The 26,534-nt window shown below is 37.6% G+C and overlaps 1 protein-coding gene across 5 annotated transcripts in view; it reads left to right on the forward strand.

The window, feature by feature from the left end:
• Positions 1-26,534, forward strand: part of ADAMTSL1 (ADAMTS like 1) — a 1,002,857-nt gene that overhangs the window by 598,966 nt on the left and 377,357 nt on the right. For all 5 annotated transcript variants that reach the window (XM_066368243.1, XM_066368245.1, XM_066368244.1 and 2 more), the window contains one exon: positions 13,788-13,833. In XM_066368243.1, coding sequence (XP_066224340.1) covers positions 13,788-13,833 — 46 coding nt within the window. The remainder of the gene's footprint in view (positions 1-13,787; positions 13,834-26,534) is intronic.

Raw genomic sequence — 26,534 nt, forward strand, 5'->3', positions numbered from 1 at the left:
TAAGTAAAATTTACATTCAGGTTTAATAAATTTGAACTTTTTAAAAACATAAGCTTCTCTGCCCCGAAGTCCTTTTGCACTGCATTTTACTGACAAGCATGGTTCTCTTGGAGGTGTTCCAAGTGTGCAGTGTGTCTAGGTATCCTTTACTTACTAGAAGTGGACTTACCAGAATTGAGAAGCGGCTGATATACTGATGTAGTAATAATAAAGTGAAGTTAACCCCCCAGGCCAACCCTCTGCTCAGCTTCCCAGATTTAATCTAGTGTTTGCATTTTACACATCTTAAGCATATCTTGTTTCTTTATTTTTATTATTGTTTTATATGCTTTGGAGTTAGACAAATCTGGGTTTCAATCCCTGGTTCTCTCTTTTCTCTGTATATGACATTAAGCCTCCTAATCTTTCTCAGCCTTGGTTTTCTCATCTATTAAGTGGGAATGATAAAACTTTGCTGAGTTATTGGAAGATTTAGCAATAATTACAGGACAGTCTTTGAAAATTTCAGCGTTTCTCTTTGTTTTTCTTTTATCTTTGCTGAGTATTTAAATCGATATTTCACATTATATGCTTATATCTCCTATTATCTAAGGATGCTTTTAAAGCATGTATAGGAATTTATAATTTGAAATATTTGGCAAAAGGCTCATTTAAATTATTGATGCAGGTATTTTTCTGCTTTGGGGGTTTTTGAGGTTTTTGTTTTTGGTAAACAATATCTCTATAATAACTCCTTGGCATGTGGACAAAGCTTTTGTAATTATCTTAGTTGGTAATCATAACTTTATGCACTGCCAGTTCGATATCCATTTGACAGAGGAAAAAGCTACAACAAGAGGCAAATGCAAGGAGAAGAGCAGAGCCTAACACCGAAATCTCCAAACTCAAAGTTCCGATTGTTTCCATCCTTCCTTGTAGGGAGATAAGGTTAGGAAAAGAAAATAAAAAGAGATAAAAACAATGGTTTTTAAGGTCTTAATAATTAATGCCATAGTTCACTTATTAAAAGCAAGAAGTCATCATTGTATCTTTTCTGTTTTGAAACCTTCAATTGGTTGATACCCTTTGCGTATTGCCAAGGTCAAATTTAGAAGGTATTTATGTCATCTCCTACAATTCCTCACCTAAACTCAAAACTTCAACAAAACAAAACTTCTTGAAAATTTGGACATGTACCATATTTTTTTAATACCTCTGTGCCTCTGCCTACTACAGTTTCTTCTCTGCGTATTCTTAACCCCACTTAATATATATTCTATTGTTACATCTGTAATGCATTCAAAATGCTCACTATGTGCTAGCCCCTGTTGGAAGTGCTTCATAAATATTAACTATTAATCCTCATAATAATCCCAGGAGATAAGTAATAGTATCCCATTCTACAGATGACAAACTGACATATGAAAACAGAGAAATAAAGCTAGTTATAGTCACACATGCACCAAGAATTTCGAAATTGAAAAATGTATCACATTCTGCCAACACTGATGTCTCAGTGGCATGCTGTCAAAGGACTCTGGGTTGTAGAATTCATTACTTTGCAAGTGTATCATCAACTGGAACCTAGTTTGCATCTTTTTAGACTCAGAAACCTCATAGTTTTTCAGCAGTCACATCAAGAACATATCCTTATCTTGGAGATAGCCTCAAAATGACTTGGCTCATGAGATTAATGTTTCAAACTAAAATGCTGGTTTATTAACTTACAAGTAAAAATAAAGCTGTCCATCACATAGGCCAGAATACTCATGACAACATGACCAGCACACTTTGCCTCTTAACAGTCATGAAAAGCCAGATAATACTTGGCAAGTTGTTTGATTGACATGAAATCATAACAGCGGGATTCTGGGAGGAGCAGAATGGTCATTGGAGTGAACTCAGTGTGAGACATCTACATCATTATAGCAACGACCTTGCCAGTGGGACCTGGAGAACTTCAAATTTATTTGATCTTTTACCTGGGACATTGCTGGGCTGGGCACTGACAACCATGTGTCTGTCATTCTCCTCATTTCTATGACTCTAATGCCTGGGCAGCCCTTTTTTTCTTTGTCATATTTTATTGTTAATGCATAATAATATAGTTAATTTTGTTATGTTCAAGTATTTAAGCCAAGGAACTTCCTTTTTTTTCTTTTTGGCCACTGTGAACAATGCTGCAATGAACATGGGGCTGCATGTGTCTTTATGTACCAATGTTTTTTGAGTTATGGGGGTATATTCCCAGTAGAGGGATTGCTGGGTCATAAGGTAGTTCTATTTTTAATTTTTTGAGGAACCATCATACTTTCTTCCATAATGGTTGTACTACTTTACATTCCCACCAACAGTGGATGAGGGTTCCTTTTTCTCCACAGCCTCTCCAACATTTGTTATTACCTGTCTTGTTGATAATAGCTAATCTAACAGGTGTGAGGTGGTATCTCATTGTAGTTTTGATTTGCATTTCTCTAAATAGCTAACAAAGATGAGCATCTTTTCATATATCTGTTTGCCATTTGTATTTCTTCCTGGGAGAAGTGTCTGTTCATGTCCTCTTCCCATTTTTTTATTGGATTGTTTGGTTGTTTGTTGTTGAGTTTTATGAGTTCTTTGTATATTTTGGATATTAGGCCCTTATCTGTGCTGTTGTTTGAAAATATCATCTCCCATTTAGTTGTCTGTCTGTTGTTTTGTTGTACAGTTTGTTGTACAGTTTCTCTTGCTGTACAAAAGCTTCTTAGTCTGATGTGTTCCCATTCATTTATCTTTGACTTCACTTCCCTTGCCTTTGGAGTCAAATTCATAAAGTGCTCTTTGTAACCAAGGTCCATGAGTTTAGTACCTATGTTTTCTTCTATGTAATTTATGGTTTCAGGTTTTATATTTAGGTCTTTGATCCATTTTGAATTAATTTTAGTACAAGGGGACAAACTGTAGTCGAGTTTCACTCTTTTGCATGTAGCTTTCCAGTTTCCCCAGCAACATTTGTTGAAGAGGCTTTCTTTTCTCCACTGTGTGTTGTTGGCTCCTTAATCAAAAATTATTTGACCATATATATGTGGTTTTATTTCTGGGCTTTCTATTCTGTTCCATTGATCTGAGTGTCTATTTTTCTGCTAATACCATGCTGTTTTGATTATCATGGCTCTATAGTATAATTTGAAGTCAGGTATTGTAATGCCCCCAGCTTTGTCTTTTCCCTTAGGATTGCTCTGGCTATATGGGGTTTTTTATAGTTCCATATAAACCTGATGAGTTTTTGTTCCATTTCTTTAAAAAATGACATTGTAATTTTGATGGGAATTGCATTAAATTTGTATATTGCTTTGGTTAATATAGTCATTTTGACTATATTTATTCTTCCTATCCAAGAACAAGAAATATTTTTCTATTTCCATTATATCTTTTTCGATTTCCCTTAACAATGCTTTGTAGTTTTCATTATATAGGTCCTTTACATTCTTTGTTATGTTTATTCCTAGGTATATTATTTTTTTGTTGTTGCAACCATAAAGGAGATTGTATTTTTGGGTTCGTTTTCTGATGTTTCATTTTTGGCATATAGGAAGGCAATAGACTTTTGTATATTAATTTTGTATCCTGCAACCTTACTGTATTGGTTTATTGTTTCTAATAGTCCTTTTTGTGGAGTCTTTGGGATTTTCAATGTACAGGATCATATCATCTGCAAAAAGTAAAACCTTTAATTCTTTTTTCCCAATATGAATGCCTTTTATTTCTTCTCTTGTCTGATTGCTCTAGCTAGAACTTCCAGCACTACATTGAATAAGAGTGTAGAGAGTGGATAACCTTGTCTTTTCCTGATTTTAGGGGAAAAGTCCTCAGTTTTATGCTATTTAATATGATGTTAGCTGATGGTTTATCATAAATGACCTTTATTATGTTGAGATGTTTTCCTTCTATACCCATTTTGTTAAGTTTTTCAAACATAAAATGATGTTGTATTTTATTGAATGCCTTTTCTGCATCTATTGATAAGATCATATGGTTTTTGTTCTTTGTTTTGTTGATATGGTGTATTATGTTAACCGTTTTATGTATGTTGAACCATCCTTGTGATTCTGGGATGAATTCCACTTGATTATGATGAATTATTTTTTAATGTGTGTTGTATTCAATTTGCTAGTATTTTGTTTAGTATTTTAGGATCTGTATTCATTAGAGATATTGGTCTGTAGTTTTTGTTTTTTGTATTGTCCTTGCCAGGTTTCGGTATGAGGGTTATGTTGGCCTCATAAAATGTGTTTGGCAGTATTGCTTCTTCTTCAATTTTTGGAAGATTTAGAGTAGAATAGGAACCAAGTCTTCTTTGAGTGTTTGATAGAATTCACTATATAGCCATCTGGCCCTGGACTTTTATTTTTGGAGAGGTTTTTCTTTCTTTCTTTTTTTTTTTTTTTTTTTTGTATTTTTCTGAAGTTGGAAATGGGGAGGCAGTCAGACAGACTCCCGCGTGCATCCAACCGGGATCCACCCGGCATGGCCAAGACAGGGCGATTCCCCACCCATCTGGGGCATTGCTCTGTTGCAACCAGAGCCATTCTAGCACCTGAGGCAGAGGCCATAGAGCCATCCTCAGCACCCAGGCCAACTTTGCTCCAATGGAGCCTTAGCTGTGGGAGGGGAAGAGAGAGACGGAGAGGAAGGAGAGGGGGAGGGTTGGAGAAGCAGATGGGTGCTTCTCCTGTGTGACCTGGCTGGGAATCAAACTCAGGACACCTGCATGCCAGGCCAACACTCTACCACTGAGCCAACCAGCCAGGGACTTTGGGCTTTGGAGTCAAATTACAAAGTTACAAAGAGCACTTTATGAATTTGATTCCAAAGGTTTTTAATAGTTTTTTCTAATTCCTCCCTGCTTATGGTTCTGCTTAGGCTTTCTGCTTCTTCATGACTCAGTCTAGGAAGATTGTATTGTTCTATATTTCTACATTTCTTCTATATTGTTAAATTTGGTGGCATATAGCTTTTCATAGTATTCTACAATAATTCTTTTTTATCTATGATATCTGTGATGATTTCTCCTCTTTCATTTTGGATTTTGTTTATATGAGTCCTTTCTCTTTTTTCCTTGGTGAGTCTTGCCAAGGGTTTGTCAATTTTGTTGTTTTTTTCAAAGAACCAGCTCCTTGTTTTGTTAATTTTTTTCTATAGTTTTTCTGTTCTCTATTTCATTTATTTCTGCTCTGATTTTTATTATTTCCTTTCTTCAGCTGGTTTTGGGTTGTCTTTGTTCTTCTTTTTCTAGTTCCTTAATGTGTGAAGTTAAGTGGTTTACTTGGGCTTTCTCTTGTTTGTTCATATAGGCCTGTAGTGATATGAACTTCCCTCTTATTACTGCTTTTGCTGCATCCGAGAGATTATGATATGTTGTATTGTTATTTCCGTTTGCCTGTATGTATCTTTTGATCTCTGTGCTTACTTCTTCTTTGACCCACTCATTTTTTAAAAGTATGTTGTTTAGTTTCTACATTTTTGTGGGTTTGTTTACCTCTTTTTTGCTATTGAATTCTAATTTCAAGGTTTTATGATCAGAAAATATGCTTGGTATAATTTCAATCTTTCTGAATTTGTTGATGTTATTTTTGTGGCCCAACATATATGAATTCTTGAGAATGTTCCATTTATATTAGAGAAAAATGTATACTCTGGCACTTTGGGATGAAATGTCCTGTAGATGTCTATCATATCCAATTGTTCTAGTGTTTTGTTCAAGACCAATATTTCTTTATTGATTTTCTGTTTGGATGAACAATCTAGAGCCATTAGCGGTGTATTGAGGTCTCCAAGTATGATTGCATTTTTGTCGGTTTTTGTTTTTAGTTCAGTCAGTTTCTGTCTTATATATTTTGGTGCTCCTTGGTTTGGTGCATATATATTAAGAAGTGTTATGTCTTCTTGATTCAATGTCCCCTTTTTCATTATGAAATGACTGTTTTTGTCTCTGATTACCTTTGCTGTCTTGTAGTCAGCATTGTTCAATATGAGTATTGCTACCCCTGCTTTTTTTTTGATGTTATTTGCTTGGAGTATTGTTTTCCAACCTTTCACTTTGAATTTGTTTTTATCCTTGTAGCTTAGATGTGTTTCTTTTAGGTCGCATAGAGTTGGATTTTCTTTTTTAATCCATTCTGCTACTCTGTGTCTTTTTATTGGTGAATTCAATCCATTTACATTTAATGTAATTATTGACATTTGAGGGTTTTCTATTGCCATTTTATATATTGCTTTCTGATAGTTTTGTATCTTGTTTGGCTCTTCTCTTTTATTTTTCTATCATTTGTTTTTGTTTGGTTGTAATCCATATATCTTTCTCTGTTACTTCTTTTTTCAAGCCATGTACTTCTGTGTTGGTTTTTTCAGGGGTGGTTACCATTAAGTAATGGAAAGTATACATATTATGTTCATTGTAGTACATTATCTCATGAGTGTTTCTGCACTCCATCCTCCTTTGCTACTGTTAATCTTTGTCCTCTCCCCTTTTTTGTTTCTTTGTCACAGATTAATCTTGTTTTTGTTGTGATCTTGATGGAGCTTTTACTTGTAGTTTTGTTTTGTTTTGTTCTTTGTGTCTGGTTGGAAAACCCTCTTTAGTATTTCCTGAAGTGGGGGTTTTCTGGTGATAATTTTTCTCATCTTTTCTGTATCTGTGAATGTTTTATTTCTCCTTCGAATTTGAAGGATAACTTTGATGAGTATAGTATTCTTGGCTGGAAGTTCCTCTCTTTCAGAAATTTAAATATTTGGGTACACTCTCTTCTAGCTTGTAGAGTATCTGCTGAGAAATCAGTTGATAATCTAATGGGCCTTCCTTAATATGTTGTATTCTTCTTTTCTCTGGCTGCCTTGAGAATTTTGTCTTTGTCATTGGTTTGTGCCAATTTCATTATGTGCCTTAGAGTAGGTTTGTTAGGGTTAAGATAACTTGGTGTTTTGTTTGCTTCTTGAATTTGAGGCTTTAGTTCTTTCCACAGGCTTGGGAAGTTCTTGTTTATTATTTGTTTGAATATGTTCTCCATTCCATTTTCTCTCTCTTCTCCTTCTGATATACCCATTATTCTTATGTTGCTCTTTCTGATGGAGTCAGACAATTCCTGTTGGGCTAACTCATTTTTTTAAATTAGTGAGTCTCTTTCCTCTTCTCTCTGTAGTACCTCTAGTTGCCTGTCTTCTATGTCACTAATTTTCTCCTCTATCTGGCCTGTTCTATTGGCTAAGCTTGTTACCTTGTTTCTCAGTTCATGAATTTAGTTTTTCATCTCTGATTTGTTTTCATAGTTTCAATTTCCTTGGTGAAGTATTCTTTCTGTTCCTTGAATTGTTTTTTGAGCTCCCTAGATTGCCTTTCTGTGCTTTCTTGAATATCCCTGAGTATTTTTAGGACTTCAATTTTAAATTCTCTGTCATTTAACTCCAAGGTTTCTAAGCTATTGAATTTTTTTTCTATAGATTTTTCCTCATCTATCTGAGCTACATCACTTTCTTTTGTATCCATGATATTTGATTTATTTTTCTTTAATGGCATTTGAGAGTGGTATTATTAATAACACTAATAAGAGTTGATTAAAAGAATTTTTATTGAGAAAATGCAGTGAAAAACTGAAAATTCTTTTGTGCTAAGTGGAATAAAAATACGTAGAACAGAGGGCCTAGGTTGGGGGGGAGTGACAAAGAGGCAAAAAATGAGGCAAGAACCCGCAAAATGCCACAAGGAAGAAATTTGGATCAAGAATAAAATAATTTGTTTGTAAATGATGGTCGAATGAGAGAAATAGTGTAAGAGAAAAGAAAAAGAGAAAAAATAGATTAAAAAATGAAATTTTTATTGTATTCAGTGGCACAAAAACAATAGAATGGAGAGCTGATGTTGAAGGAAATGCTAAAGAGATAAAAAGTCAAGTAAAAAGCACTCGAAATGCAACGAAGAAAAAATTTGAATCCAGAATAAAATAATTTGTTTGTGGGTGAGATTCGAATGAGAGAAAAAATGAAAGAGAAAAGAAGAAACAAAAAGAGAGAGAGAGAAAAAAAAATTGAGTTAAGTTTTTTGAATGTAACACTCATAGAAAAAAAAAAAGAATGGAAAATGTAACACCTATGGGTAATAATGTTCGAAATGAAAAGAATAAAATGGAAAGAGGATAAAATGACCAAGGTAGAAGGAAAAGAAAGAGATAAAAAATACAAGAAAAAAATGGAAAAAGTTATAAAGACTGGATTTTTCCTGGTTTTGAGAAATTATCTTTCTCCTTTTTCTTTCTTCTCTCTCTTTTTGGCCAGTGGCGCTGTACCCCAGGTTCTGCCCCTGTGGCACTCTTAGGCAGAGATTTGCTGTTGTGTCACTAAGGTGATGACATAAACTAGGCTTTAGTCCCATTGGTAGGTGGGGCTTCTTAGTGTTTGCAGGCTCTGACAATGGGAGAGTCCATTTTCCCGGAGCCTCTCCCCATATCACTCCTTCCTGAACCAGCAGCCTGGGACCCAGCTGTGAAGTTGCCCCAGTCACTGCCTAGAGAGCAAGAAGCTCTAAGACAAGGGCCCCCAAACTTTTTACACAGGGGGCCAGTTCACTGTCCCTCAGACCATTGGAATGCCAGGCTATAAAAAAAACTATGAACAAATCCCTATGCACACTGCACATATCTTATTTTAAAGTAAAAAAACAAAATGGGAACAAATACAATATTTAAAATAAAGAGCAAGTAAATTTGAATCTACAAATTGACCAATATTTCAATGGGAACTATGGGCCTGCTTTTGGCTAATGAGATGGTCAATGTCTGGTTCCATATTTGTCACTGCTAGCCATACAAGTGATATGATGTGCTTCCAGAGCAGTGACATGTGCATCCTGCATTGATGAAAGTAGTACTGTATGTGAGCGACTCCACGCTTTGTGCCTCTGCCACATAAGTACTCCAGCAGCACAGGATGTGGATGCATCCTGTGCTCCTCTCACTGACCACCAATAAAAGAGGTGCCCCTTCTGGAAGTGTGGTGGGGGCCAGATAAATGGCCTCAGGGGACCGCACACAGCCCATGGGCCATAGTTTGGGGACCCCTTCAATAAGAGCTGCCAAATTCCCCCTCTATCCCTACTTAATATAGGGTTCTGGGTAAGGCTTTGAGCAAGAGCTGCCAGCATAATCAGGCAGGGCTGGGAACTGATTGCCTTTCAGGTGTCTTTCTATGAGCCTCCAGGCATATCTGGTATACCTCAGCACTCTGCAGGTCTGCTCTCCAGAGGCTGTCTGCAAGCTGCCTGCACGCCCTTTCCCCCACCACTTCCGCAGTTCTCTTCCCCAGGAGTATGCTTTGTTAGCCTGTATGGCTGGTTAAAGTGCTGCACCCAGACAGGTCCAGGTATAGGGAAGCCAGTTTTCATGCACTACCCATGCGCTGTTGTTTTGGAAGCTGGGATTATTTAGAAACTCTGGTCAGAGCCCACACAGAGGGTCACTACTGACAGTCTCATACCCAGCCTCTCTGTCCAGGAACACGGGCACCCATGCCCCAAGCACCAGGTGGATCCACTTGCACACTGCCCGCGCTCACCCACCGGGATACAGGGAGTAAACAGACAACTGTTCGCCCACCTCTGCTGGGGCCTGCTGCTGGTGTTACTGTGGGCTGAGCTGCAGGCATACTCTTCTCAGCTTGAATGTCTCTGCCCTAGCCCAGCTTTTTCTGTGCCCTCAGCCCTTGCTTTCTCTCAGTTCCAATTGAAAGCAGCCCTTGCTCAGGTCAGTGAGGAGAGCAGAATACTCCATTATCTGTGTTATTTCCTTCAGAGTGGATTATATATTCAGCCACCTTTTCGCCCAATTGTCCCTTTATTTGATGTATGTGTATTTCAGATGCTCCTGAGATTGTTTTTCTGTCTCTAGTTGTTGAATTTGTTGAAGTTTCAGGGAGAGGTATCAGGAGCACTTCTCATGGCGCCATTTCTCTGACATCACTGAAACTTTCTATATCTTTAAGATAGTCATTGTGTAATTATATTTTCAGATGACTTTTTTTATAACAGTCTCAAGACTTAGCACAAAATATATCTAACATTTCTTTCACTGAATTATAATTAAGTGATTTTCTTAATAGCAAAAACCAAATCATATTCATTTCCAGAAGTAAATGTACTGCCTAGCATATAAGAGCTCAATGGACATTTCTTGAACAAATAAGTGAATTAGAAGGCAGTGAAACATCGTGGTTATGAGAGTAATTTCTGAAGCCAGATAGCCTGGTTTCAAATTTCAGCTTTATTACATAATGGCTGTGTGACTTTGGCAAGTTAGTTAACATCCCTAAGTTTCAATTTTCTCTTTTGTAAAATGGATATAATGATTGTACCCTATTTCCCAGAGTTCTACAATGATTAAATAAATTAATACAATATAAAAGATTTAGAAATGTATCTGAAACTTCATAGCTGTTAGTTATTAATATAATCATTCCCTCAGAATTCTGTATTATATATTTTTAAGTGTGACTTTTAAATTTTATTTTTTATTTAATTTGTTGGGGTGACAATGGTTAATAAAATTATATAGGTTTCAGGTGTACAATTCTATAATACATCATCTGTATATTGTATTGTGTGCTCACCACCCCATATTAAGTCTCCTTCCATCACCATTTATTCCCCCTTTACCTTCTTCTACCTCCCCAAAATCCCCTTTTCCTCTGATAATCACCATTCTGTTGCATTCTGTTCTCTATGCTTATGAGGTTTTTTTTTGTTTAATCCCTTCACCTTTTTTACCCAGCCCCCTATACCTATCCCTCTGACAGCTGTCAGTCTGTTCTCTGTATTTTTGAGTCTCTTTCTATTTAGTTAGTTTATTTTGTTTATTAACTTCCACATATAAGTGAGATACTATGGTACCTGTCTTTCTCTGACTGGCTTATTTTACTTAGCATAATGCTTTCTAGGTCCATCCATACTGTTCCAAAAGGTAAAAATTTCTTCTTTTTTATGGCTGAGTAATATTCCATTGTATATGTGTAACACACCTTTTTTATCCACTCATCTACTTATGGGCAGGCACTTTAGGCTACCTCCAAATCATAGGTATTGTAAATAATGCTGCAGTGAACATAGAAATGTATGTATGTGTGTGTGTGTATATGTATTTTTTTTCTTTTTCAAGTGAGAGGAGGGGAGATAGAGAGACAGACTCCTGCAGGCACCCCAACCGGGATCCACCTGGTAATCCTCGTCTGAGGACAGTGCTCTGCTCTGCTGGGGCCATGCTACAATAGATCTATTTTTAGTGCCTAAGGTGGAGACTTGACAGAGCCATCCTCAGTTCCATGGGCTGATGCTCTCAAACCCATCAAGCCATGGCTGTGGGAGGGGAAGAGAGTGGGGAGAGGGAGGAGTGAAGAAATAGATGTTTGTTTCTCCTGTATGTCCAAAACATACAGGGAAATCCACACTCTTGACCGACACTCTACCACAGAGCCAATCAGCCAGGTAGGGATGCATATATATTCTTTTGAATTAATGTTTCTGATTTCTTCAGATATACTCCCAGAAGTAGAATTGCAAGGTCAGAATGTAGTTCCATTTTTAATTTTTTGAAGTAACTCCATACTGCTTTCCACAGTGGCTGCACCAATCTACATTCTCACCAACAGTGCATGAGGGTTCCCTTTTCTCTACATCCTCACCAATACTTGTTGTTTATTAATTTATTGATAATAGCCATACTGACAGATGTGGTGATATCTTATTGTGGTCTTAATTTTCTCTGATGATTAGTTTTATTGAGCATCTTTTCATATGTCTATTAGCCATCTGTATGTTCTCTTTGAAGAAATGTCTATTCAGGTCCATTGCCAATTTTTCAATTGGATTGTTTGTTGTTTGGGTGTTGAGTTGTATATGTTCTTTATACATTTTGAATATTAACACTTTATCAGATATTGCAATGGTGAATATGTTCTCCCATCCAGTGGTTGTCTTCCCATTTTGTTGATGGTATCCTTTGCTGTGCAAAAACTTTTTAATTTGATGTAGTCTCATTTGTTTATTTTCTCTTTTGTTTTTCTTGCCTGAGGAGCTATATCAGAAAAAATATTTCTATGAGAAATGGCTGAGATTTTGCTGCCTATGTTTTCTTCTAGATACTTTATGGGTTCAAGTCTACAATTTAAGTCAATGTGACTTATTTTGCAAAGAGCAGAGTACTGCTGTTCTTGTGTCATCACTGAATGTTTAATAAAAAATTGATTGTTTTTGTTCATAAGAGTTCAGTAAAATGAAAACTCCCATGTATTGCTGGTGGGAGTATGTAATGGTACAAACTTTACAGAATGTAATTTATCAAGAGCTTATAAAAGTTCATTCTTTTTAGTCCAGTAATACTTTAGAAATTTATCTATCCTAATGACATAGTCAGAAATTTGGATAAAGCATATGCATTACACTCTCATTTATCAAACCCCAAATTAGAAATTACTTAAATAAGTAATAGAAGAATAATTATATAAATTGTAGCATTTGATGGACTATTATTTAGCTCTCAAAAATTTTTTCTTTAGCCTGACCAGGCAGGGGCGCAGTGGATAGAGCATCGGAGTGGGATGTGGAGGACCCAGGTTTGAGACCCTGAGGTTGCCAGCTTGAGCACAGGTTCATCTAGTTTGAGCAAGGCTCACCAGCTTGAGCCCAAAGTCGCTGGCTTGAGCAAGGGGTCACTCGGTCTGCTGTAGCCCACTGGTCAAGGCACATATGAGAAATCAATCAATGAACAACTAAGGAGCCACAATGAAGAATTGATGTTTCTCCTCTCTCTCCCTTCCTGTCTGTCTCTATCTGTTCCTCTCTCTGACTCTCTCTGTCTTTGCCAAAAAAAAAAAATAAAAATAAAAATAAATTCTCTTTAAAGTCATTTAATAGTGTGGAAAATACCTCCAAAAATTGTAAGTGGAAAAAGCAAGCTACAAAATTGTATAAGTGCTATGTTCTTTTTCCTCATTGAAGAGAAATCAATAAATCAAAATAATAGTGATTGTCTTTACATGAAGCAACTATGGGAGATTTTTTTAAAGATGATATTTCTTTTCTAAAACCTCTACAATGAGCATGTATTATAGAAATAAAAATAATTCTTTAAGAATTATGATTTTATATCCATTTTATAATTGTATAACATGTTGACTCTTAAGTCTGATTCTTATCATATTCATGAGCTAAGTATTTTCTGTGAAATATCTCCAGTTTTATACAATAACTAATCATGGCAAGATTTATTTAATATTAATATTTATTTTTATAAAACCTTGCATTAATATTTATTTGGTTATTGTAATTACCAGAAAGGAAGGAGGTTCTGGGAGGTAGAAGAGGGTGGAAGGGGGATAAATGGTGATGGAAGGAGACCTGACTTGGGGTGGTGAACACACAATACAATACACAGATGATGTATATAGAATTGTGCAACTGAAACCTATATAACTCTATTAACCAATGTCACCCCAATAAATTAAAAAATATTTGAATAATGAGAACTAACTATAAGTACCTGTTTTGAGAACTTTTGAAGCAAAATGAATACTTAATTTTGATTCCTATGGAGAAATAAAGTTACATGTACAGCTTCTTTAGATATGCTCAATTTAGAATTTGATAATAACTATTCTAAAAGCATACTCAGAAAAAAAGAGAAGCTCTAATATGAATATTAAGAGAGAATTCTTTTTACAGTGAAATAGTTCATATACTGAGCCTTTCATAGGTAGTAATGAGGCTTTTTTTTTTTCTTTTTGTCGCTTAGGAGCTGTGAAGGAAGAAATATTCGATATAGAACATGCAGTAATGTGGTAAGTATTAAGGTTATATAATTGTGATAATATATTTTTTAAGCACTGAATAATGCTAAGTAGTTTTATATAACCTGAGCTGAAACTGATCACTTAGCACTTCATTGAGAGTGATTTGTCCCACACCATATGAATTATATAGCATTGAAAACTAAGTATTTTTAATTTTCCTCAATAGAAACTTTTACAAGTTTGGCCATATTGAAACTAACTAAACTATTTCATAACCAGGACTCTCTGTATTCCCTCTCTGCTTTCTGACTTTATGTCTGGGTCTCATGAGAACAAGTAAGAGGAACGACAAAAGGAAAAACACTTGGGGTATCATGAAATAAGTATTTGTTAATCAAACTCAGATTTAACACATTCATTCATTCATTCAACAAATACTATTCTATGCCAATTATGTGAGTCACTACACTAGTACAAGGATAAATAACATGTGGTCACTGTCTTAAAACATCTGTTGATATAGCAAGAGACATAGAGAGTGAAGACAGATCAAAATATAACAAATACTGTGTGAAAGAGATGACGTTATTTGTGGGTTAAAAACAGAGAGAAATATGAAGGTTCTTCAAGGAAAGGTGATTTGAGGTAGGCCTAAGAGAGCTGGGAGGGGTGTGACTCGCCCAAATTGAGCGGGAAGGGTTGACAGCCAGTCCAAGTGGAGGAGACATAATGGGCAACTTTGGAGACAGGAATATTTAAGGTCTGTTCTGAATACTGCTTTGGGTAGATTGTGCTTAGCAGTATAGAGAGAAGAATTAAAAGATACTTTAGGGTTATCCTATAAATAGATTTGATTATTATACTTCCAAGTTTGTTTGGTTTTTTTTAGTTTTTTTTTAAATTTTATTTAGAAAATTACCTTTAACCATGTGACATTGATCAATAAGAGTACCTAGATTTCAGGTTAACATTTCTATAGCATTTGAACTGTTAATTATGTTGTATACCCATTACCCAAAGTCAAATGATTTTCTGTCATCTTATATTTGTCCCTCTATACACTCTTCCCCCACCCCTCCCCATATCTCTTTCCCCACATCCCCTCCCCCCCATAACCACTTCACTTTTGTCTATGACCATGAGTCTCAGTTTTATATTCCACCTATGTAGGATATAAAATCATACAGTTCTTAGCTCTTTCTGATTTACTTATTTTACTCAGTATAATGTTCTCAAGGTCCATCCGTGTTGTTGTAAATGTCATTATGTCATCATTCCTTATGACTGAATAGTATTCCATTGTAAATATGTACTATGTTTATATTAGTTCAACCACTAATTAGGGGGTTCACTAGAGGTTTTGGACCAAAAGTATGATATTATAGTCTCACTGTAGGAAGTCTATTTCTGTAGTGATTTGAGGGATGCACCAAGAAGTAATGAGCAAGAAGTAATGAGAGTTTAACCTGGAAGGAATTGATACAAAGAGATTGAAATTGAGGCCACTCTGCAAAACTTAAGCAATCAAAATAGAGTAATGACAGCGGTAGAGCTTTGGCCCAGCATGTGGAAGTCCCAGGTTCAATTCCTGGTTAGGGCACACAGGAGAAGCACCCATCTGCTTCTCTACCCTCCCCCTTCTCCTTCCTCTCTATCTCTCTCTTCCCCTCCCACAGCCAAGGCTCCATTGGAGCATAGTTGGCCCCAGGCACTGAGGACGGCTCCATGACCTCCGCCTCAGGTGCTAGAATGGCTCCGGCGGCTATGGAGTGATGCCCCAGATGGGCAGAGCATCACCCCCTGGTGGGCATGCTGAGTGGATCCTGGCCAGTTGTATGCAGGAGTCTATTTGACTGCCTTCCCACTTCTAACTTCAGAAAAATTTAAAAAGAAAAAAAGAGCAATGAGTTGAAGTGAGAATGGTGATGGACAAAGACTTGACTTGGGGGGTGGTGAACACACAATATGGTATTCAGTGATGTGTTGTACAATTAGGCATCTGAAACCTTTATACTTATGTTAACTAATGTCACCCTAATAAATTCAATGGAAAAAAAAGGAAACAGAGCATGTACCTATTTAGAGCTCTTGCACTTCCCAATCCCACTGTTAGAAAAGCTCCTTCTTCAGTATTTGTATGATGGGCATTTTCCTTATTTTGGTTTCAGCTAAAATGCTACCACCTCAATGAGGTTTCCTAGACCATTTTATCTAATTTGGTTGTCCCACTGCCCAATCTCATCCCTCACAATACTCTCTCAATCACATTTTGCTTTTCTTATAGCACTTATCTCAACCAAATTTATCTAATGTAATTACTTGTTTGTTTTCTCTTTTCCCAGTCTAGAACATAAAGTCCATGAGTATAGGAGCCTTGTTCATCTAGTCCACTCCTGTATCCTCAATGCCTAGACCTGCTGACTTATAGACAGTAGGCATACAGTAGGTATTTTCCAAATGCAAAAAGAGTACCCAGGCTTCTGGAAGAATGGCAAATATCATTATCAAAAGTGAGAAAGATGAAAAGAAATCTGGAGGAAGAAAACAATAAATTTGATTTAGGGACACCATTGAATTAGACATGCAGACTAGACTTATATATGAAATATTCAACTAGGCAATGGGGTTTTTATATAAGGAAACCATGATCAGGGCTCAAACCATAGAACTGCAAAGTAAGAAATACAGAATTTGAAGATTTCCATAGCAGTTTGTTTGGCAGAATGCATAGAATGATAAGAGAAAGGAATCTCAGCACTTTGGTGAATGTGTGTATTCAGATAGAGAACAAAGTGCCAGGTAGCCATCAAAGGCACCATGAGAGAAGTAAAAGAAAAAATAAGAGAGAATTTCTGCAGAATAAATGTTGCCAAGAGGTTGAAGTATAAAAAATGGCTGATGGGGAGTAGTTTTTATAGCGTGTTTGGTATGAAATCAGGATTACAGTGTATTAAAAAAATATATTCATGAAGAAATGGAGCCTATGGGTATAAGCTATTTTAATAAAGTGTTAACAGAGATATCTTATGATTTGCAGAGTCACAAAAGGGTGAGTAGGTTGTTTGTTTACAATAACAGACTTTTTAGAGATAAGTTGATCTAGAGAGAGAGAGACTGGTCTAGAGCAGTGATTTTCAACCTTTTTTATTTCACAGCACACATAAACTAATTACTAAAATTCTGTTGCACACCAAAAAATTTTTTTTTTGCCAGTGTGACAGAAAAAAGATATAATTTTAATTCATTCTCACTGGGAAGCTATTATTGTGTTGGCTGTTGTCATTTTTTTAATTTGACAGTCTAGTGGAAAAGAGGTCAGTGTCCCTGACTAAATAGTCAGGAATTGCATATTTTAAAAATTCTTGCAGCACACTGGTTGAAAACAGCTGATCTAGAGCGAGAGACTGACTGGTTGAAAATAGCCGATCTAGAGCGAGAGACTGATGATGCATGGAGGTAAGGGTGACTTGATATCAAAGGAGATAGTGGATGACAACAGGAAGAGGAATCTTGATTTTAAAAGAAACAACTTATACTGTATTCTTAGAACACAGCCACACATTGAGAGAGAAATGATGAGAGTATAAGAAAGATTTCTGAAATAGAGAAAAGTTGAGACTGCACATGAAGAAAAGGCTCAAGCTCTCCTGTAGAGTTTTCTGAGCCATCTGTTGAAAGTGGAGGAAGTGAGTTGGACTTGGGAAAGTGAGCGTCAAGTCCTAGAGAAGCCACTGAGGAAATTGAGTGGAAGCCAGCAGAGCAACATAAAAGAATTTTGAAGTAGCAAAGAGGGATAGACTGGTTAGCGAGCTTGATTTAACAGAGATCATGGTCAGCAGGGGCTAGGATTTAGTGTGACAATCCTGCACTGAAGCAGTCATAGATAAATTGGACATTGGAAGTGACCTATGGTCTGAATATAGATGAGATGAGAAAGACTAAAATGAATGAAAACTATCATTTTTAAATGTCTGACCAGGGAGAACATAAGAAACTAGAAGGCATGATCATTGGAAGTAGGAGTAATTGTTCAATATAAATTATTCCTAGTTCATTTCTTGTTTCTGTTTAGGACATTAGATGCCAGATAATGTGATTTATAGTATTGCCTTAACCAAACACATACACATACATGACCCTTACTCAACTGTGGACTGATTAAGAGGAACAAATAGCTATAGGGGTTGTTTTTTTTTTGGGGGGGGGGGGTTTAAATGATACTGACCAAATGTGTTTTGGAAATGTTCTGAAAAAAATTTTTGATGAAAATATACTTTAGCAGGGATTTCTTTACTATCCCTTTTATATTAGTGATATCTTATTCATCAGTTTAAAAAAAACACCATTATGCTATTAAAGAAGCACCTTACCTTATCCTTTTCTTTCTAGCTGTTGGAATAGTGGAAAGCATCCAAACTATCCTAAGTAGATGAACGCCTAGAGCAGCAGTTCTCAACCTGCTTGGATGGCTTTAGGCAACCCCTGTGTTTTGGTCATTCGACCCCCGCCGGGGTCGCGACCCACAGGTTGAGAACCGCTGGCCTAGAGCATAGTGTCTGCCTGCCCTTTCCTTAAAGCTCTTCAGAAACAGCCCAGTTTCCTTACTATCAATGTGAGCATTTTCATGGACAAATGTAGCCTAAGACTCTGACCTAATACGATATAAAACCCATAGTATTATACAAGCCAGCTCTTGATAACTTGTAAACTCAAACTGACACTGGGGTTTTTGTTTGATTGTTTTTTTTTGTTTGTTTGTTTGTTTGTTTTATGAGAACCTAGAGTTTTCACATAATTTGAAGCTTCTTTATTTCTGGCTTTTGGCCATAACAGAAGCAACATTGCGAAAAAACAACAACAAAGAAAAAAAACCACCAACTGAAAAAAAACTCATAAGAAAGGATCTTTCATAATCACATTGCAATTTTTCAGACTAGGAAGTTCAGAAATATTCAGTTAAATATTCTTATTTGAGATACCTGCTTTGGAAAAACTTGAGGGTCTCTTGTTAGCCAATCCTCTAGGGCAGGGGTCCCCAAACTTTTTACACAGGGGGCCAGTTCACTGTCCCTCAGACCGTTGGAGGGCCGCCACATACAGTGCTCCTCTCACTGACCACCAATGAAAGAAGTGCCCCTTCCGGAAGTGTGGTGGGGGGGGGGGGCAGATAAATGGCCTCAGGGGGCTGCATGCAGCCCGCAGGCCTGTAGTTTGGGGACGCCTGCTCTAGGGTCACTCCTTCATCCCTGGGAAACTTCCTGGGCTCTTCTGATCCACATCTCTTCCAAAGATTTACACTTTTTCAATTCTTCGTTGAGCTGCTACATATAACTTTTCTTTGGGTTCTTGTTCCCAAAGGACAAGAAGGAGAAAACAGCTCCTCAGTTTCCTAATTCTTCTGGCTTGCCTGAAAAATAAGTTCATAAATCTTAGTTTTCTTGCTAATCACTCTACATAGTGCATCAATACCAGTTAAAGTTCCCATAATGTTTGTCTAGTTCTCATAGCTAGGATACCTTCTTATATTACCTCTAGCTTATCCATGTAGACTTTTTTTATTCTTAAGGACATAGTTCATCTAACTTTTCCCTACTTACACTTTTTGCTTTTTTCCAAGAAAGTTACAAGGCTCTCTCTTTCTGGAAGGAAAGACTAAGGACATTGTAAACAAAAACAGTAGGTGTGAACTGGCAAACCAATCAAGTGAGTCATTTAGGGCTCAAGAGAGCTTTTCTGGGGCCCCTCAGAAAGGTTTCCTTATGTCACATCCTCATGTTTATTCAAATTAAAACTCTAATATGAACCCCTTGATTGTAATTAGGCATTTTAAATTGACTTTCCAAAGTGTTTAGACTAATACTGTTACTCATAAACTGTTTTTTTGTGACTATTCTTAATCTTCACAAGATTTGGGATTTAGGAGACAGTGACCAGAGTTAGCAACATAATAGGCCAAGGTTCCTATAGAAGCTGATAGTGCTCTTAAGTTCTTTATTTGCTCTACAGCAAAATTTACTGTTCTTAAAAAACTGTAAGATTAAAGTTGGGAAGCCATATTTTCATATCTCTTCTAGAAAACTCCTAGGGAGGTGAGTGGGCAAGGAATCTCTCTTCCAAGGAATGGTTGAAACAATTATAGCACATGAAGATAAAACAGACTCTATTCATTCCAAAAATAACTGATTATATGAGTTGTTCTTGGTATTGGGATATTTGGTGAAGACAAAGACAGTTTTCCTGAAGCTTTCATTCTTATGGAGAAAACCAGACTACAAACATGTAGACAAATTGTGTATGTGTGCATGTATCAGGTAGTGATCAGTGCTCTACAGAGAACTGGGTGATTGGTGGCTACTTTGGAATAAATGGTCTGGGAAGTCCACATGCAAAATGACATTTGAATGATGGGAAGGAATCAGCTCTGTGAATATGAGGAAGAACAATCCAGATAGAAAGAACCACTAGTACAAAGGCTCTGAACTATGAAGGAAATTGATGTGTTCAAAGAAAAAATAAAGCCCAGTATGTCTAGAGTATAGTGTGCAAGTGGAAAAGTACTGGAAGATAAGAAAATATGCAGCTAAGGTAGACAGGTACTAGATCATGCAGATGTCATAGAGTGTTACAGTTTTAGTATGAAGAGAAACTACTAGAGAGATTTAAGGAGGAAGGAAGAGAGCTGGACTTATGATTACAAAAGATAGGTTTAGCTGCAGGGTCATTCTGGAGATGGGTGGCAAAGAAAGGAATGGAAGCAGAAATGTTGGTTAGGAGACTAGAGGCTATTGCAGTAGTTCCGGTGAGTGCTAATAGTTGCTTGGACTAGTATGACACTGGTGGGATGATTTGAGATACATTTTAGAAGTAGAATGTCTTTTCCTAAGCCACCTCACTTCATCCTCAATTTGATACAATTCACTTTTGTGGTCTTTAGCGTTGTTACTGTGGAATATCTTAGGTGTACCATTCCAACAAGAGATAAGGATAGTAGCTATATGGCTAGAGAGAATACAATGATCCTGAGCAAGTTTATAATTTTTTGGGGGGAGGGGGGCTCAGTTTATGTACCCAGACAATGAGAAGGTTTAACTGAATGATTTCAAAGCTCTAAAATTCCATAACTTTCAAAAGTGTTATGTCTAGGTTGTACTGAATTTGGATCTGAATATAGACCCATGAAGATAGCTGTGATGATTTAGCAACTGGCAATACTTAGTGAAAAGATTTACAGCCAGCAATAGAGTCCAAGTGAAGAGAGCCAATGTGGACAGTAGAAGCAAAGTTCTTGTCCTTGCTGCAGACTTTGACCATCCATCTTAACCAGTAATTCTCATAGAGAATTCATATGGCATCCATAGAGTCCATCACATTGTTTCTAATAGTTGATGCAAGGTAAATTCCCATTTGACCCATATGTCCATTTTTGCCAGAGGGCTTTTTATAGCATAAAGTCAAGGCACACTTGTGCTTTATGTCAAGAGTCAAATAATAGCACATGGAAGGAATGAACATACTGCTCCAGGCTTCCCTTGGTCAGGATTTGGAAAGAAAATACTGCTGGAACAACATTCAGACCACTGACAATACCCCTGGAGTGTAGACAGATGCTGTAGTAAATAATAACAACTGCAGGAGTCAGTCAGAGAGCCTGTGTGCTGGGCTGTTTCCCAGCCAAGAGCCACGTCTATGATATGAAGGAGGTTGACTTTCCCAGAATCAAGTTTTTATTCTAGTAGCTGAAAAATAATTCTTACATTCATATGTTCAGTTATTGATTCTCTTGCATAATTTTTCAGTTGTTTAACCATTTTTCAGTCATTTACTTATTGAGCACTCAACTCTGTTTCTGCTTTAGGGGTACGAGGAGCAGCTTCTCTCAATAAAAGGACAAGGTGCTATTATTGCTCAGGGGTGTCAGAGAGTCTAGTAGAACATAAAGTGCAGCTACCTATCACATGATTAATTAAAGTGCTGTAAACACAGTCAGTATGGAGGCAAGCACACAGTACTCGGAGGTTATAGAAGGACCGTGTCTGATTCAGGACACCCAGCACCCAACACAAAGTGTCTAACTCTGTGCTTCTGAAACTGAGAGCCAGGAAGCATAATAAATACACATGGCCACTGTGGGGTATTGTAAAAAGTCAAAGAAAATCGAAAGATATTTGCATCTGTTGGACACTATGCAAACTCCTACACCATACTGTATCTCTTCCTATGACATCGTAACAAAGTTGGGTTTGCTTTGAACACAGGAAATGAGGTGACATTGTCCAAGCTCATTGCAGACTCTAAGAAGTTCTGCAGTGCCCAACAGGTCCACATATACCATTAATAAGTAAACTTGGTAATTTATGAATAAAATAAAGTATTCTTTTTCTTTCAAGTTATATGTATTTTTCTTTCAGATTGCTGCTAAGTTGTTAGGACAAAAATGCACATTAAGTTGTTTGGACCTAACTGCTTGATGAATGGAACTGTTGGACTAGGGGTGCCATAAGAAAAATTACTGAGACATTAAAGGGGCTGTCACATGGTGGGCGTTCAGCATATACGATGAATGAATGAATGATATCCTAAGGAAAATGACATTTGAGCTAAGACTTTCAAGATGATAGAAATTTTTTCTAGGCTACATGGAGAGAGTGTTGTGAAAAATAGATGAAATTCATTCAACAGTTTCTACTGTGGCCTATGACTTACTATGTACCAGGCACTTTTTCTAAGTGCTGGGAAAAAATTGTGACAGAGAAAGAGAATGTCCTGATCTCAAGAGACTTATATGCTAGTGGTAGGAGGCAAATAACAAACAAGTAAATGAAGAAAAGCAAGGCGATTTCAGGAAGTGAGGGATTAGGAAGGAAGTGAAGCCAGGTAATGGAAAAGAGGGACACAGGCCAGGCTGCTCCTTGTGGGGTGGGCAGGAATGCTCTCGGAGGCCACAGTGGGTCCAGTTAGTGTGTGTGAAGAGTGAGGCCATGAAGTAGCCTGCCTGGTTAATTTTGGGTCCTGCTGCGTCATTTTATGAGGTGCGGTGTAAAATACGTTGTGAGGAAGGAGGTATTTATTCATGCTGAAAAGTATGAACTTAACCCAATGTTATTTGTAAGGGGCATTCTCGGCCTCTGGTTAAGGGTGCTGGGCATTGTTGGGAAGAACGGAAGGCTGACAGAAAGCAGGACCCTTTAGCTACCCCCTCTGTGCATTTCTCTCCCCCAGTGCCACAGCCAGTCCATCACAGACTGAAATGTACAAAAGGCAGCAAAGGGATTTCCCAACCTCAAATAAGAAGTCTGTTAAATGGGAAAAAGATTCCGAAGAAAAGATGTTGATTTCCTCTTCATAAATATTGAATAACCCCTACCGACTGAGGGTGGCTTTCAGGGCAGCCTGGGCAGTGGACGGTTCTCCCTGAGGCTGGCAGCTCTCTGGAAGGGACCACAGGGATGCTCTCCTTGCCAGATTCACCCACGCCACTCTCCTTGTTGACCCATCCAGCTGGGGAACTTTTCTTATACTTTAATTTTCACTGAGAAAGAGAGTGTTCTCATTTTCACATCTGGTAGGACATGTCTTTTCCAAGTAACTTTACTGACTTCATTTGCACGTTCATTACATTCATTTATAGAATAAAATTGGGGCCAGGCTCTCCTCTGCTTTAGATCCCATGTACAGAGTGCACGTGGGCTGCTGCTGAGAGGCTATCAAGACGTATGGGTGGGAAGGGAAGTGACTTAAAAGATTTAAAAGATGTGCTCTTCATTTTCAATGCTGGACATTGAGGACCGAAAGTGGGATTGTATAGCAGAAGGAACAAAGGCCCTACTGAGTCTCGGCGCTTCCTCTTAGCAAGCATGTGCTTTTAAACAAAATTCAGTGACCTCTCTTAAGCTCAGCTTTCTTACCTGTAAAAATACCCTTCTTATAAAGGTACAAAGAATGTTTGTTAATTCAATGTTTACAGTAATTTAAAAATTGGAAACAAATGGAGGAGGGCTGTTTAAGTAAATTGTGGTACATCCATACATAGAACACTCTACAATCATTCAAAAGAATAAGGGTGATCTATATGTATAACCTGTTATAGCAATATGTTCTTCTAAGACATTAAAACAATTTTTTTAGATTTTTCAAAAATTTATTCATTTTTAGAGAAAGAGGAGAGAGAGAGAGAGAGAGAGAGAGAGAGAAGGGGGAGGCAGGAAACATCAACTCCCATACGTGCCTTGATCTGGCAAGCCCAGGGTTTTGAACTGGTGACCTCAGCATTCCAGGTCGATGCGTTATCTACTACGCCACCACAGGTCAGGCTATTCTAAGACATTTTAAGTACAAAAAAAGAGAGCAAGTTGTAGAGTAATATCTTTTATATGATCTCAGTCAGTCTTTTAAAAATCTTTAAAAAGAAGTATGTCTGGCTATGTGACATATCACAAGTCCTGAACAACAAATGTCAGCCCTGGCCAGTTGGCTCAGTGGTAGAGTGTCAGCCCGGCATGTGGAAGTCCCTGTTTCAATACCCAGTCAGGGCACATAGGAGAAGTGCCCATCTGCTTCTCCACCCCTCCCCTTCTCAGTCTCTCTCTCTCTGTCTCTCTCTGCCTCTCTTCTTCTTACCTCCTGCAGCTATGGCTTTATTGGAGCATTGGCCTGAGGCACTGAGGATGGCTCCATGGCTTCCTCCTAAAAAATGGCTCCGATTGCAATGGAGCAAGGGCCCCAGATGGGCAGAGCATCGCCCCTTAGTGGGTTGTCGGTGGACCCCGCTCAGGGCTCATGTGGGGTTCTGTCTCTGCCTTCCCTCCTCTCACTAAATAAAAAATAAATAAAAAGAAAAAAGAAGGACAAATGTCAACATGATCACAGTGATTGTGTATGTATGTTAGTCATTTAAAAATTATTTTTAAAATGGAAATAAAATACCACCTCTCGGGTTTATTTCAGGATTAGGTTAAAAATATATAAAAAACACTCAGACTGGTGTCTGAATCAGTCTCCTTCTTTAACTTCTCCCCATTTTATGATAAAAAACTCTTTTGAAAAGAATACACTATTTTTGTAAGGGAGGTGCAGGAGTGAGAAGGGGTGGGGGAGGTGGGAGAGGGTAGAGGGGAAAGAGATGGTGATGAGGGAGAGTGGACTTAGGGTGGGGAACACACAATGCAGTGTACAGATATGTTGTAAAACTGTGCACCTGAAACCTGTATAATTTTATTAACCAGTGTCATCCCAGTGAATTCAATAAAAATTTTTAACTGAAAATTAGATTGCTAAATTTCTGAAGGTCCGCCTTAATGTGTGGCATCATGGAGCACTTCTAATTATTTTGCCAAATAAGAGGTTTGCAGGTATTCTGGAACAAGCACATTAGACCTCATCTCTGGCAGAAGTACAGTTTATAATGACCCTTCCTTTGGACGAACTATAGAAAAAACAGACTTTCTATACAATGCCCAGTCCTTAGTTAGGTCTCTGGCAGCTATTAAACTTGACTGTACTTTGGCCAGACAAATCCTTGGTCAGAATGGCTGTATATTCTCAGAAACATGTCCCAGGGGACCAATCAATATTCCCCCATAACAAGTCTAACTTACCACAAAGCCAGAACGAATGTAGAATGGTGACTTAACTACTTGTAGGGCTTTGTGGTTTGTGTGAGTGTGTTTTTCCCTTTCAGCCTTGAGAAGAATTGCTGTTGCTGAAACAAAAGGATGTTTTTTAGGGAAACACGTTTTCAAAAACATCCCAATTTCCCTGACTTGAGCCACAGTTCTTTTTATCCATGCTGAAATTAGATAACAAAGGAAAATACATTTTAGAAAGTAGGAAATGATAAATAACTTTTATTGTTTCTCTGAGGACAGTTCCCCTCCAACCTATGACAGCACGAAGGCTAACTAAGCTTTAACCATCTTGCAAATGAATTAATCTCTACATGCAAGTACACGGCCTACCATGTGGATAACTGGAGGTTGATTCTGATTCAAAATCCATTACTTCTTTTTTAATAGTTGAACACTGAATATTCAGAATAATGGCTGAAAATATTTCCAGCCATTATTCTGGGAAGACAAAAACCCTCATATTTTATGACTAACTGTTTTATCATTTGTGGCATAAAGAAATAAACATTTTTTTAATGATTCACAGATTCCTTCACTTGGTGGATCTGGTGGATATAGATCTCTCTGCAGGGCTTGCTGCCAGGCAGCTGGCCAAGTTTTCTGGGGTTTTTCCTCCCCAGTGGGTTGGGCCCTTCTGCTTTTCTTCTCCCCTAGGCCTTCTTCTGACTGCTACATACATTTCTTTTCTGTTTTAATGCTTTTTCTGACATGTCTTTATTGGACCCCTCCTAAGACTCTCTACTTTTCCTTCTTAACATGTTCTCAATGTCTTATCTTCTGCCTCAACTGCCTACTCTCTCAGAGTGGCGTGTTGTGAGCACTTCTCTGTGGAGAGAATACCAGCTTGCTAGCTCTGCTACTTTCTGACTTTGTGGTTGGCACGCTCTCTAACTTCCAGTAGCCTCAGTTTCCTCAGTCATAAAGTAGAAGTAAGGTAGTATTCACTTTACAGTATTCCTTTACAGGAATCGGTGAAGTAATGGAAACATGTGAGGACACTCTACATTTTGGTTCTTTGTCCCCCCTTACTTTGGCAAAGATAAGCAATGTTCTTCTTGAAGAACTGACTTCCCCAACTAAGGACAGTTCCACCCTTGTCCAATACTCAAAGTAATATGCAGAACT

The sequence above is a fragment of the Saccopteryx leptura genome, chromosome 2 (assembly GCF_036850995.1).
Source record: "Saccopteryx leptura isolate mSacLep1 chromosome 2, mSacLep1_pri_phased_curated, whole genome shotgun sequence".
NCBI lineage: Eukaryota > Metazoa > Chordata > Mammalia > Chiroptera > Emballonuridae > Saccopteryx > Saccopteryx leptura.